This window comes from Culex pipiens, chromosome 3, assembly GCF_016801865.2.
Source record: "Culex pipiens pallens isolate TS chromosome 3, TS_CPP_V2, whole genome shotgun sequence".
NCBI classification, from domain to species: Eukaryota; Metazoa; Arthropoda; class Insecta; order Diptera; family Culicidae; genus Culex; species Culex pipiens.
In genome coordinates this window covers 113,650,363-113,665,362 of record NC_068939.1, presented here as the reverse complement: position 1 = coordinate 113,665,362, position 15,000 = coordinate 113,650,363, and the positions used below count along the sequence as shown (strand labels likewise).

General features: G+C 38.5%; 3 protein-coding genes across 3 annotated transcripts in view; 1 reads left to right on the top strand and 2 right to left on the bottom strand.

Annotated features, from left to right (window-relative positions):
- LOC120431041 (uncharacterized) overlaps positions 1-2,677 on the bottom strand; it is a 7,670-nt gene extending 4,993 nt beyond the window's left edge. The window contains exon 1 of the mRNA XM_039596192.2: positions 1,989-2,677. Coding sequence (XP_039452126.1) covers positions 1,989-2,237 — 249 coding nt within the window. The 5' untranslated portion in view covers positions 2,238-2,677. The remainder of the gene's footprint in view (positions 1-1,988) is intronic.
- The window catches only part of LOC120414006 (lachesin), a 278,358-nt gene that overhangs the window by 189,129 nt on the left and 74,229 nt on the right, over positions 1-15,000 (top strand). The gene's annotated exons all lie outside the window — the stretch shown is intronic.
- LOC120431042 (uncharacterized) overlaps positions 13,520-15,000 on the bottom strand; it is a 1,565-nt gene continuing 84 nt past the window's right edge. The window contains exons 1-2 of the mRNA XM_039596193.2: positions 14,836-15,000; positions 13,520-14,774 (exon numbers count right to left, since the gene is read on the bottom strand). The exon at positions 14,836-15,000 is cut by the window's right edge and continues 84 nt beyond it. Of these exons, the coding sequence (XP_039452127.1) occupies positions 13,628-14,774; positions 14,836-15,000 (1,312 nt within the window). The 3' untranslated portion in view covers positions 13,520-13,627. The remainder of the gene's footprint in view (positions 14,775-14,835) is intronic.

Below are 15,000 nucleotides of genomic sequence, written 5' to 3'. Positions count from 1 at the left end.
AAAGAGTGCGAAAAGATTCGTCCACTATTTAAAATGTTTCCGAATTTATAACACAGCCACTGGAAACATCAACTTTTATTCAATCTCTTCTGGCATGTATTGGAAGTAGTCTACAAAAGTTTGACGAGCAATCAATTTTAATTTTAGTTTACTATTTGATGCAAGAGTTATGTTGAAAAAAAATCCAAATTATTGGAAACATACAAATTTAAGTGTAAATGAACTTGCATTACCTTATGTACCTCGAAGCATTTTGCCTTTCTAACAAAAGAAAGGAATTGGATTTGCTTTTGAAAAAATAATTTACTTCAAACTTCAAACCTCCAAGATATTTGATCTGAGGCTCAGAAATAAATGTGGGTTTCTTTTTGTCTTTTTTGTAAAATTTTAATGAATATGGTACATAAATGAGCTACCCAATCGGAAAATATTCTGGTAAATTTGGTTGTCAAACACCTTTTTTCAAACTTTTTAAGACAGGTTTTGCGAAACGCCAGACGAAACTGGCGAAAATCGACCGGAATTACAGTCATCCCACATATTCGGAACACCCACAAGTTCGGAACACTTTTGTGATAATTTGTCAATAGCATGCCAAATGCATCTTTTCTGTCTACCGTACTATTTTTAGGACCTTTATTTGGACATTCTCTTGCTATTTCACTAGTAAAAGTAGTGCTTTTAAAACAAAACAAAAAACTTCATTTCAAGACCGTTTTATCCAGAGCGGCAAAACACTGCCTCCAAATTCCCTGTTCCATAATTGTAGAATGTTTTTGTGCCTCCCACAGTTGTGTATTCATTATTTTGTAAAAATAAGTACTCCTGGAGAGAACCAAAGTTTGTTTACATCCGTAAAAAAAAGTGTTTTGAATTTGTGGATTTCAAGGGTCAATGTTTTTCTTTGAAAACTTGATATAAAACGTAAAAAATTACATTTGGTCAATACATCATTGGAATGATCCCTAGAAAAACTTTCACATAAAGGTAAAAACAAATCATCATGATCAATTATCGATTTGGTATTATTTTTGAACATTGGGCGATCTATGAACTGTGAACCGAATATTAGGAATGACTGTACTAACAGTTTCCCGGGGAAAAAATTAATCGTTTCAATCGGTTGAACCGTGCACGACCGGTTTGTTGCATATTCGACAGATTTTGGTCGAAATCTTAGCCAAATCTGAGGGAAACTCATCCAGCCCTTTAGACAAACGCCAGAATTGTGCCAGCCATTTCCAACTAGGTACCAGCTCTACCAAATCGAATAAAATACTAATGATGTTCAAGCTCTAATGATCGTTCATCCACTAGTTGAATACACGAATACAGTCAAACCTCGTATTAGAACGCCTCGCAAATGTAACTTTTCATCATTCCACTAGATTTGTTTAAGTCACAAGAGTTGCTTATGGTTGTCTCCCATAGACACGGGCAATCTAAAAAACCAATAATCCGAAGTTCGCTTTTCCGATGGTCCGAGATCAATTCCAGCTTACATCAGGAATTTTTCTGGGACTTTTTGTACCCGTCCCTCTCCGATTTCAATAGAACAGACTTTATTTTTCAGTCTCGTTTATATTTTTAACGAAAAGCTCGTCCAATTTCCCATAAATTATATCGCAATCCATGTAAAATTCGGTGGAACTACATTGCTGACTTGAAAACGATCTAAAACACTACAATTTTATATAGTTTAGTAGATTTTTTGTTTATAATAAATACACTCCCATATGAGTTGCATATGCGAGGTTTGACTGTAAATCGAAGCTCATTTTTATCAAAATTGATTACGCAGAAGCGATGTCACCATTGTCCACCAAATCACCGAAGCTTCGAAAGCATAGAGCTTGTAATTAGGGAAGCTATTTTTAACCCCCCCCCTCACACCACTTGAACTTGACCCTATCCAGTGGAGTTGTTTCATTGAACCAAAAAAAAACAAAAAAAACTCCCATTAGTGGGGGCCAGATGGATTGCCTCACCTTAACGACGAGCCGGTACTCGCGGTGCTTTCGTTGATCGCCTTTGCCGCCGCTGCTCAGCGTCACCTTGGTCCGAAACGGTAAGGTTAACATGAACGTCCCGTCGGACGCTAACGGGCTCGTTTCGACCTGTTCCAGGTGAACTTCTGAGGGGTTGGATACGCCTTCGATGGTCAGTTCACCCCGTTCGACCATGCCCGGAATAAGTTCCCGGTTAATGAAGTCGATGGTTTTCGAGGGGTCGTTCATCGTTTCACTTGGTTTTTTTCTTTTGGTTGTGAAATTGGGAGTTGGAATACTGGCCTCCAACTTGGTACACTCGAGCAGTGATACTGGAGTGTTCGCGAATAATTCAACGCCCAGCGCTGATAACGGCTTCGTACACCGTGATTGAGCTATGCAATTCGCGACGAGATATTACGGCTTCCGCGATAGAGTGCGACCGCTGATAAACTAACTCATGGTTGTTGACTGAGGATGTGTGTGCTGTGGCGGAATGTATCTGCCGTTGACGGCGGTGGTGGAGGTGGTCAAGTGTTTGCTCGTATGAATTGCAAACCGTACGAACAAGCCAAACAACCAACAATTGAGACAACGAGATCTAAGTCCGAGAGAGCGAGCTTAGATCATTGCCCGACAGCGCAGAGTTTCGTTGAAATTGATGAGATTTAATTTTTGCAATGAACACATTCAACGAAACCATATGATACAAGTGAATGAGTATGGTCACCGCGTCAGTATGACACCACTACTGAATCAGTACTACTGATGACGGTTAAAGGTGCTCAACAAATCAGCGTTGTGTGGTGTCTACCAGTGGCGACGCGAATGGCGAATGTGACACGCGGCTTCTGCTGTTTGAATGTTGTAGTGAACGCACGCACGTGGTCATTATCTTGCGCAAACAACATCAAAGTAGCCGGTGTTTTATACAAGGGGATACACAGTGAAAATAGTTGACACCCCAATGCATGTAACATGGTGGATACAGAAATCTGTTAATAGCTGAAGATAACAACATTTATTCTAAAGGGCAATTCTCCACCAACTCACAAATCAGTTGTCCCAACCCATCTACGATTTGTGTTAATCTTTGTCCTAAGCGGTATCTTTTGTCCCTGATTTTAATATGTTTTTAGTTCTATACATCCAAATTAATGAATTCTGCAAAGCATTTTTTTTTTTTGTTAGGTCGTAGGAGTCGTCAACCTGGGCAAAAAACCTGCCTTGGTAGAGTCGCTGATCGGCAGACGGACTCACATTTAAAAGGTCGCCAGTATGAATCCCGGGTTGGATGGGAGCAAAACAAGACGTTTGGGATCCCGGACATCAAGTTACGAGTTGGAATCTCGAGTGAACAAATTGATTTGATTTTTTTGAAATCACAAACAACAAACAACGGTATATAAAAAACGTAACTTAATCCACCTTTAGGTGGTTGGTGCCTTTCACACATTTAAAGTGTAATGCTATCCGAATTAGACACAAAAGGGCGGATCTTTTAGTGTTCAATCAATTTGGCATACCATCAGATTGGATAGTCAGATCTACATAATCCAGTGCATATACTTAAAACTTTTGATAGGGTTGTCAGATCTTCAATCTTTTGAACTCGTTGAAAAGGTCTTTGATTACCTATCCAACGACAAGCCGCATTCACAGAAAAAAATCAATTCTCGAAACCGTGAAGTCAGTTCACGATTATGAGAACCACGAAGGAATATATTCACGTTTATGGTGCAAATGCACCATACTCATGAATAAATTCCTTCGTGGATCTCACATTCGTGAACTTAATTCACGATTACGGGAATTGATTTTTTTCTGTGTTATAGATCCGGACAACGTTTTCGTCAGAATATTTGAGATCCGGCCTCTAAAATGCATAAATACACATAAGTTCTCATTACTTTGGATAAGTTTATCAAATCTTCTATGTTTTGTACTCGTTAGAAAGGTCTTTTAAATACCTTTCTGAAAATGTACAACATGGCTAGATTTCCTACAAAACCGCCCTTTTTAAAATCTACCGGACTTTTGCATAAATTGTTTTTTTAGCATAACTTTTGAAGTACTTAACTTAACTCTATAATTTTCATTGGCGACTTATGGGACCCCAAGACGGATCGAATGAGACCAAAACAGACAAAATCGGTTCAGCCAGTGTCAAGATAATCCAGTTCAAATTTTGTGATCAACATCCTACCACACACACAGACAATTGCTCAGAATTTGATACTGAGTCGATATGTATACATGAAGGTGGTTTTAGGAGGTCAAATAAAGAATTTCAATTTTCGAGTGATTTTATAGCCTTTCCTCAGTTAGGTGAGGAAGGCAAATAGAGTTATCAGAAAATCTTTATTTTTTTCACTGTGCATGATTCGAAATTACACAGCTTCACAGAAGATATAAAACATCATGAACAAAGGCAATATATTGGAATGTCGTTGTAAGAGCACACACGCACTTTACTACGACAACCATCCAAGCTTTACCGACACCAACTCAACGCTGTGGGTTTAGATGAGACGCTTCACGAATCGTATTAATCTTCGCGGATGAATGTGGCTAAAAATAAAACCCGGCGAACAAATTAATGATCTCAGCTTGATAAAGGTGGATAATTATAATCTTCAAAGTGGGATTTCCGCTGATACGGAATAACTTCCACTTCAAAAAAAGTGTCCATGGATGGTCCCATAGGATCTTAGCACCTGTTCATAAGCCATGTGGTCTTTTTATACATCAGGGGCGGAGGAAGCGCTTTCCGGACCACCATAACACGACGAAGGTCACCCTAATGGCCTAACAAAAGAAATACGGGTCTTATTATTTCAGTCTAGGAACCCTTACTTCAATTTTGGGCCCGATTGGACATCTTTTTCTTCGAATGGTGCCCAAGATATACTCAAGAATCTGGATTTCCTTTTCAAAACAACCAATGCGCAATGGGCTTCCTATGTACATAGAACTTTTGAAAAAGTAAGCGAGAAATGTGTTATACTCACTTGTTCGATTCTAGATCTCAGACATTATGTCAAAAATTATGAGCAGATTTACTATGTAACACTTCGTTGGATAGGTAAGCAAAAGAAATTTTGCTAGCCGGATCTAAAATATTTTGATGAAAACGATTTCTGTAACCATTATGCTCATTTTCGGATTGATATCAAACATTAAAGACATCCTGTAAAAGTCTTGATGCATATTTTCAAAATATTAGGTACGCAATCTTATCGGGCACCCACTTTCACAAAAAAGTCTTTGACACCAAACTCTTTAGGGAGTTCATCACAATTTCAAGCTGCAAATGATAGGTAAAAAAAAGTACACAAAAAACAAAATTTCCAGACTTTTTTTTACAAAAACTCAATTGTCCAAAATATGCCTTTGTTAATTTTTGAGATTTTTTTTATTTGTTTTAGGGGACAACAATCCGCAAAAAAATAATGTAAAATTGAATTTCCAAGCGAAAAGTACTGTCCAGATTTTTTGATAAAAGGCTCTGCTTTCAAGATATAGCCACCGAAAGTTTAATTTTAGCGAAATATTTGTAGTTTTTCGTTTTTTTTTAATAGTGACCATGAGTGACCATTTCTAAAAAAAATTTTAAGATGTTCAGAAAATTTTCCATGAGATTGTCTTGCTATACACTGAAAGAAAGGCACACAGCAATATCACATGTTTTACACGTGAATCTGCCCCATACGGCTTAACATGTGAATTTCATGAGCAAAGCACTTAAATCAAATCATGGCACGAACCTGTCATTCCAAATGAAAAACACGTTGATCTGACGTGAAATCTCACATGAATTTCCAATGATTGGCTTATAAAAATGTGATGAGATTGTAGTGCGATTCAAATGGATTTCCATTGGAATTCATGTGTGTTCAATATTTAGTATTTTCTTTTGGATTGAAATTTAATTATTTAAACATTGCTTGCATAAATAAATTTATTTTTCAAAATAGTAAAAACACAGCGTCGGAAAGTCTGATTGCGATTCCGTTTCCGCGCTGGGTCCGTAGAACTTGAGAGCACTTCCTGGCGGACGTCGGGAAGCACCGCCCGAAATAATTGGTTCTCGTAGTTTTCCATAGCCAGCCGGATGAAACTAGAGCGGATCTTCCGATTCGCCGGATCAGGTGTGGATTCCGAAGCCGAAGCTGGAACTTGATTTCCTGAAAAAAAATGTGAAACTTAGTTAGTATCAAATTTTCTGCACCTTCACTATGTATTCTTTTTTGTACTCACCGAAAACTTATTGAATGCTCAGTTTAAATTTGCAAACAAATCTTTAGAAAAGATAAAATTCGTTTACAAAAACAGCCAGAAGCAATTTTTGACCATCATCGTCCGTGGCCATCTTAGTAATGAAATTTTTTCACCATACGCAATTAAAACCCAAAACATTTGAGTCTCACGTGTTTTTCACTTCGCAATCAAAGGAAAAGTCAAATGGGGCAAATCAAAGTGCAATTCATTTCAATCTCATGTGACATTCTCTTCAAAACCAAAGGACAAGCGGATTGGGGCAAATCCAAGTGAAATTCATTTGAATCTCACGTGAACATCATCCGAATAATGAGTGAATTCTTTTTTGTCAACGAACAGCTGGAGATGAATGATTTAAACATTAATTTGACATGTAAAGCACGTGAGATTCAAATGAAAAGCACGTGAAGTTATCGTGTTGGTTTTTGGAGTGACTCACGTGAAAAAACATTTGATTTTTCTATGTTGGATTTTTTCAGTGTATAATTGTCTTAGAGACATTGAAGATTGGACCTCTGGTTGCTGAGGTACAGCGGCTTATAGAAATAGAATCAGGAAAATTGAAGTTTTCGAAGTCTCACCCAAACAACCCACCATTTTCTCCGCAACTAATGGTCAGATTTTCAGTGAATTTTTCCGATCTTTTCGAAAAAAATATTAAAATAAAATAAATCAGGACCAGAGTGCCCTCAAAGCCCTCTATGTGAGTAAGGCCCTCACACTCACCGAGAGTGTTGAGTAAATTACTCACAGGTAACTTAGTTTTTCCTCATGGTTGAGTAACTCGTGAGTGAGTGTCCGAACTCTGATCAAGACTAACATTAATAAAAAAAATGAATATTATGCCCATTTAAAATGCTAGTCTTGATTTAAAATTTTTCAAAATATTTTTTTTAAAAGATTGGAAAATTTCACGAATGTTTCATACAGTATGTGAAAAAAGTATTTACACCCCTTGGGCACAATGCACATTTTGTGATGAAAAATGTAAACAATTTAAAGTTTGACAGAAACCTGTACTACGTTTTGTTCAGAAACTCATGTCAAACATTTTGCTACAAAAAGCTAATGAAAAGATGATTTCTATAAAAAGTTACATAACAAATACTATTACGAAAATAAAAACTAACTTAATCCACCTATGTGGTTGGAGCCTTCCTCACAACAATGGCTGTACACAAGTGTCATCTATTTTTTAAATCCGGCTTCCAAAAAGTACATCGATATCACTTAAGTGGCCATATCTCGAGACAGGGTTGTCAGATCTTCAATGTTTTAGACTTGTTGGAAAGGTCTTTTGATAACCTAACCAACAATAGGTCGGATGGTGGATCCGGACATAGTTTACATACATTTAAGTGAGATCCGGCTTCAGAAAAGTATATCAATATCACTTAAGGGGCCATATCTCGAGACAGGGTTGCCAGATCTTCAATGTTTTAGACTCGTTGGAAAGGTCTTTTGATAATCTATCCAACGAGGGGTCGGATGATGGACCCGGACATAGTTTACATACACAGAAAAAAATATGTAAATTTACACAGCATGTAATTACTGATTCTTATGTAAACTCACTCAATGTAATGTTGAAATGTAATGTAAAAAGTAAAAAGTCATGGAAATTACTCTAATGTAAATCTAAATCTAATGTAAATCATGAATCTAATGGAAACGTTGAGCATGGAAACTCAAATCTGATGAATTTCTACCCGTGTTTGACTTCCTGTAAATTTCTATTCAATGTAAATCATATATCCAATGTATTTCTGCCAAACGTTGACTTCAAAACTACCCGAACTAAAAATAGTAATATTTGGTTCTCTTTCTATCGCTCTCATACTTCGCTGGCCCACTGCCTGAGCCTCGCCCTGAACAAGTTGATGCCTTAGCCGCTCGTTTATAAAATGCAAAGATGGCTCAGTCGGCAGCGGGTAGCAGCAGTAACACCGAACATCCTACCCGTCGTCTGTTCGATTCCAGTCCAGCGATATTCCACTTGGCCGTCGACGAGAAAGCGTCCCCTACCTGTGAAACAATTTTTTTAAAATCATAATTTCCTTTTGCTGCCCGCTTCACTCATTTTAAAATAGAACATAGGCCACACCCTTTTCCTACTGCAATCCAAGTCGAGCTTCTCATTCCCATTGGCTAATCAGAATTAGTTGATTTGAACTAATGTAAATTCCAAAAGTAATGTAAATTCGAAAACTAATGTAAATTTTCAAAACTAATGTAAATTTCCAATGAATCTAATGTAAATTTCCAACGAACCTAATGTAAATATACATCATTTATCATGATACCTTTTGGTACATGATAAATAATGTAAATTTACAGAAATATTTTTTTCTGTGTACATTTAAGTGAGATCCGGCTTCACAAAAGTACATCAATATCACTTAAGTGGCCATATCTCGAGACAGGGTTGCCAGATCTTCAATGTTTTACACTCGTTGGAAAGGTCTTTTGATAACCCAACCAACGTCAGGTCGGATAGTGGACCCGGACATAGTTTACATACATTTAAGTGAGATCCGGCTTCAAAAAAGTACATAAATATCACTTAAGTGGTCATAACTCGAGACAGAGTTGCCAGATCTTCAATGTTTTGTACTCATTGGAAAGGCCTTTCAATTACCTAACCAACGATGGGTCGGATAGTGGAGCCGGACATAGTTTACATACATTTAAGTGAGATCCGGCTTCAAAAAAGTACATCAATATCACTTAAGTGGCCATATCTCAAGACAGGGTTGCCAGATCTTCAATGTTTTAGACTCGTTGGAAAGGTCTTTTGATAAACTAACCAACGATGGGTCGGATGGTGGATCCGGACATAGTTTACATACATTTAAGTGAGATCCGGCTTCAAAAAAGTACATCAATATCACTTAAGTGGCCATATCTCGAGACAGGGTTGCCAGATCTTCAATGTTTTGCACTCGTTGGAAAGGTATTTTGATAACCTTACCTACGATGGGTCGGATGATGGACCCGGACATAGTTTACATACATTTAAGTGAGATCCAAATATATGTGAAAAGACATTTTTATACATAACTTTTGAACTACTTATCGAAACTTCAATCTGTATAAAACTCGATCTATGGGACCCTAAACCAAGTCGAATGCAACAAGTTCGGGTCAAATCGGTTCAGCCAGTGCCGAGAAACATGAGCTAGTTTGTTGGTCACATACATACATACACACACACATACACACACACATACACACACACATACACACACACATACACACAGACATTTGTTCAGTTTTCGATTCTGAGTCGATATGTATACATGAAGGTGGGTCTACGACGTTTTTATACGAAGTTCATTTTAAGAGCAGGATTATAGCCTTACCTCAGTGAGGAAGGCAAAAAGGTGCAAAAAAAGTTTGTACACCTTTCGAAAAATTAACATAAATGAAGTTATTTGTTGACAAATCACCATGAATCCAGTCTCCCAACTCCAAATAGGCATCCTTGATTGATTAAAAAAATAATAAAAAATAATTAGAAATGGTCACTCATGGTCACTATTTTAAAAAATCCGAAAACCTCAAATATTTCGCTAAAATCAAACTCCGGTGGCTATATCTTGAAAACGGAGACCTTTATCAAAAAATCTATATAGTACATTTCGATTGCAAATTCAATTTTACATAAAAATTTGAGAAAAATTTTGGTTTAAAATTTCGATTTTTTCCAAAATTCATTATTTTTCAAAAATGTATAACTCAGCGGCAGATTTTTTGACCATGTTTATCTATAGCTCAGAAGTTGCGGACTTTTGTCACCTAAAAAATTTCAAAAAATCTCGAAAATCTAAAAATACATATTTTGGGAAATTGAGTTTTTGTGAAAAAAGTTGATTCAAAAATCTGTAAATTTTTATTTCCGTGTACCTATTTTGTTCTCAAGAGTCCTCAACAATTCCTACAACTTTGCCGAAGACTTGGTGTCTTGATTAGAAAATTCACTCAAAAGTTACAGCTGTTTAAATATTTGCGTACCATTTTTGTATGGACAGCAGCCAAAATTGTATGGAGACTTGTATGGGTGAACCAATGACTCAAAATAGCTTCTTTGGTCATAGGGAAGGCCTGCATAAAGTTTGAGCCAAATCAAAAAAATAGTCTAAATCGGCCAATTTCATAGAGATTTGCTCACCTATCTTCGTTATATGAAGAGTTTGATGCTCGATTAAAGCTCCAAAAATACTATTTAGGCTATCAATTTACCAGCAACAGCACCACCTCTAGTAAGCACGCAAATGTATGCCACTTACTGGTGAAAAAGGTAAAGTTAAATGCACTTTGGATAATTTATATCTTGCGAGACCATTTATCATCATTTTGGTGGCACACACATCTACACGCCATCGCCATCAATATCTTTTCACTTGCGCTAACGTTTTCAAAGCGCTTAAGATATAAAATTGCTTCCAACTACCGGCAACATGTTCTTTTGACCATTACTTAGTCACTTGCTTGAAAAATAATCACGAAAAATGTAAATAATTAGCAAGCACCATCAAAAAAACAAACGCGCTAGTCTTCTGACGTTTGAATTTCGAATACCCATTCCAATCGAAGGCTGATGATCGAAGTAAGCCGTGCGCGCGTCGTGACGTTTTATGTTTTTGCTCCGCGTTTTTTCGTTTATTCTTTGAGAATTTGAAAAATATTTTTTCTAATGGAATTTTAGTTAATTAGTTTGGTCGGTCTATACGTTTTGTTAGTGATTTGTTGTAGTGCTGACGGTGTCTTGCCGTTTTACGGACTGTTCCGGTTGGAAATCCGGCTTCTTATTGCCCAAGTTCCGTGGACATGACTAATTTTGCGTGTAGCTGCTGTGAGGTGTGCTTTTGGTGTGTTATTGAATTTTAGAATTGCTCCCCTTCGTGTATTTGTGTGATAATTTGTGAAAAAAAAACATAAAAAAGATAAATAGTGGAGTAAGTTGTCCAAGCTGAGTGAGCGAAGTCCACGGAAGAACGTTGCCTGGGGTGATGAAACTTGGTCAGCTTTTGCTGGATGGTGATAGTGATTACAACGCCTGCTGAGATTTCAAGTTGTCGGGCGATAAACCGACAAAAGTGGATTACGATGGCAGATCTTTTGTCAAGCTGCTTGAAGAAGTTTTTTTTTTTGTTTTGAAATGGGTGTCCAAGAATACACGGTTCGAAAATTTTGAAAAAATGTTCGTGTTGTTGTGTTTTTCGAATGAACGATAGTGCTAGAGCTCGGTACGGTTGTGGTGGGTTCCTGCGAGGTTCTTGCAGATTTTATGATGACCTGTAACATCCGACGGGAGTCATCAATTGCGGTTGACATCTTCAAGCTACAACGCCCTTATCGTTTTGGTCGAGTCCAATGCGACTGTGCCGGTGCCGGTTTGACGGATGATTCTGCTTTTCGGGTGAGAAACTTCCAATTGGAAATATGGAGCAGCCGTAGCTGACTGGTTACGGTGTTCGCTTTGTAAGCGAATGATCCTGGGTTCGATTCCCATCTGCTCCAAACGAGAAAGTTCAGAAAATATGAATTTTTGAAACACTAAACATGAACAAAAAATCAAAGTCGGGGTTCGATCCCCCGTCCTTTGGATTGGTAAAATTAGGAATACTATTACTACAAACTATATACGTGCTGGGTCTTTGTCCATTTGACAAGGACTCGGAAGTTCTAAATAACGTTTGAATCCGATCGACGCAAACGTTCTTTAGAGCGGGGCTTGTCGATTCAAGCTGAGGTACCTCGCGCACGGCTAGCCTGCGTAGAAATGGGTCACCGAAGCTCGGCAGAGCTAACACTTGCCAAATGCCTATGCGAGTTATTTGCATGTATAGAATGTAAAATCTAAAATACATGGAAACAACTCAATTTGTAAGAAGTGACCGCGTGGTCCCGTTTGGTTGGTTGCACACACACACACACACACACACACACACACACACACACACACACACACACACACACACACACACACACACACACACACACACACACACACCCATTCCAATCGAAGGCTGAAGATAACCGAGCTAGAAGCGAAGGCAAATAAAGAACAAAGGGTGGCTACCAACACCACCAGCAGCGCCTTTTGGAGTGAGCCAGTGATGCCAGGAAATTTTCTCTATAAATGCTACTTTTCGTGATTGTTCGCTTAAAATTTCATCAATTTTGGCAGCACTAAGCAGAGCGCTGGAAGAAAAAAGAACTATGCTGAAAATAGGAAAATGGGCGTGGCCAAATGCATTCTCGACTGATTAGAATACATCTGGGAATTATTATTTTTTTAAGTGCTTGTAAAAGGAATAGCATAACTTTTAATAAAAGGGAAAATAAACAGCAATGATCACAAAAAGTTGCTCTACTCGTTGGTGTTCTTGGTTCAAGGAACACTTGGTTTTAACAACACTTGGTTCAAGGAACACTGCAGATTATCCAGTGTGTAAGCTTGTGTAAGCCTAGTCTCTAATATCATTGGGATTTCTTTCATTTTTATTCCTTTAGCACAGAACGACACCATTTTCACTTTAACTCCAAAATATGTATTCTTAGATTTTTCTTAATCTTATTTTAACATTTTTCACTATGCCCCGTGGCATTTTGGTTGAATCTGTGCATCGTAGCACTTACACCGAATAATCAACTCCATCTCCCAACTGCAACTCTCAACTCCCACTCTTAACTCTTTCCTAATTTCAACTCCCCCGATTCTAAATCTAACTTAGGCTTTTATACTCTGAAGCGTTTTTAGTCAAGACGCATGCGCAATATTCATCTCTACGGGAGTAGCTCAGCCACGTGCGTTTTGACTACACCGCGTTGATCTTGAAATCTTTCTGCTCGAAAATTCTCAGCAGGGATCCTGGCAGAGTTCATGACCCTTCTGTTTTCGCTTTGTGCTTTTCCTTCCATCCTCCTACTGTGTTTATTTATATCTTAACCTACGTGCTCCTAGAAATATAACACTTGACTCGTGTCAACATGTGTTAATGAGTGCATCTGAAGATGTTGCACTTCGTCTGATTGTAAAGACCAATGTACTTCTGACAAATTCTTCCCTGTTGGTCGAACTAAAAATCTAAATTTATATTCTGATTAACTGAGGGTCGCTACACCAGCATCATTCAAACACGACCGATTATTAGGCTTAAAATGGGCATATTTCCCCTAATACTTTATTTGATCGATTCCATTCCAAAAATATAAGGCCTACCTTTTGATGTATTGATATTTCTTGATTTCCACAATCCCTATACAATAACTTTTTAAACCTTAAAGTAAACCATACAGCAAAAGCTGATCTAAATTTTTCAAATCTTTTGTAAAATTAAATCTTTGGAAGCTCAATCCTCATGAACGATATCCAAATATCCCTGTACACTCAGATGTCTGAACACCTCCGTCAGCCGTATATCTACCGCGTCCCCTCCAGCTATCATGAGCCAGTGTTTCATCTCCGGCGAGTACATATCGTTGGCGAAGTGGAACGCCAGCTGGGCACACTCCTCTTCCGGGCAGATCATCCAAGGTAGGAAGTGAACCGCAATCATGCCTCCGTACATCCCGTAACGCTGCAGATGCTTCTTGAAGTTATCGTAACTGTACGGCTTCAGTCTGGGGTCATTGGCGTCGCACTTTAGAATGTCTTGGAGGGTTGACATAAGACTGTCGTGGTATTGTTCCAGCAGTGGGTACCAGAACCGTTCCCTCAAACCGGTTGGCATGCTCATGCACATGAAAAATATGAGGTCGATTGCTGGAGTTCCGTAGCGATTTTCCTGGAAGTCAAACATTCGAATATCCACCGGCTTGTCGTTTTCATACTTGAACAGAACATTGTTTCGATTGTAGTCGCCATGCAGTATCACAGAAAACTCGTCCTGATGTAACAACTTTTGCATCAAATGAATTGGCGCTTCGCCATATCTGCTTCTGAGTGTACTGATATCATTTTTGAAATGTTCACTATCAAGCTGCTTTGGATTTTTATCAAGGTACTCGAACAGTCGATCCAACCCCATTTTGAAAAACAATGCGTAGCTATTCAAAACATTTCCATCGCTGACAAAATCGAATGGAATTATTCCCTTAACTAGTTCCTCCAAACGCGGATCTTTTGTGATTTTCATCGCATACGTACAAGCATGGAACTGGGCAATATTCCTTGCCATCAACACCAAGTGCTCTTCGTCCAAATCGTTCCTTGGCCCAGCCTTGAACCCCTCCAAGGCAAGGTTCTCCATCACCAAAATGGTCTCGGAGCAATCGCTGTACTCGGGAACCTTTCCCGCCACTCCAAACACTACCCGCGGACACCACTTGTCGCCTTTCACGGAACATCTGCTAGACTCCAGTAACTGCTGGAAGCATGGTACAACTTTGGTGTAGATAAAAATCTCGTTCCGGAACTGCACCGGGCTCAGACAGCTCTCCCGGAACAATTCGTCTCCCTTCATGACCTTCACCATCAGGTTTAAAGTTTTCTCCTCTCTGAAATAAAAAAAAAATATGTGTAATACATAAGTTTCAGTTAAAATAGCTCAAAACTTACCCCGAACTTTTATTCCGCGTAACCATCACCAACCGGTGAATAGTAGACATGAATCCATCCAGATGTTCCGGAGTGGTCAGTTCTACCTGCACCAGTTCTTCATCCTCCCGCTTCGATTCGGCCAGTATTCTGCCGGGTAGAATTGTTTTGAGAAATTCCAGCTTC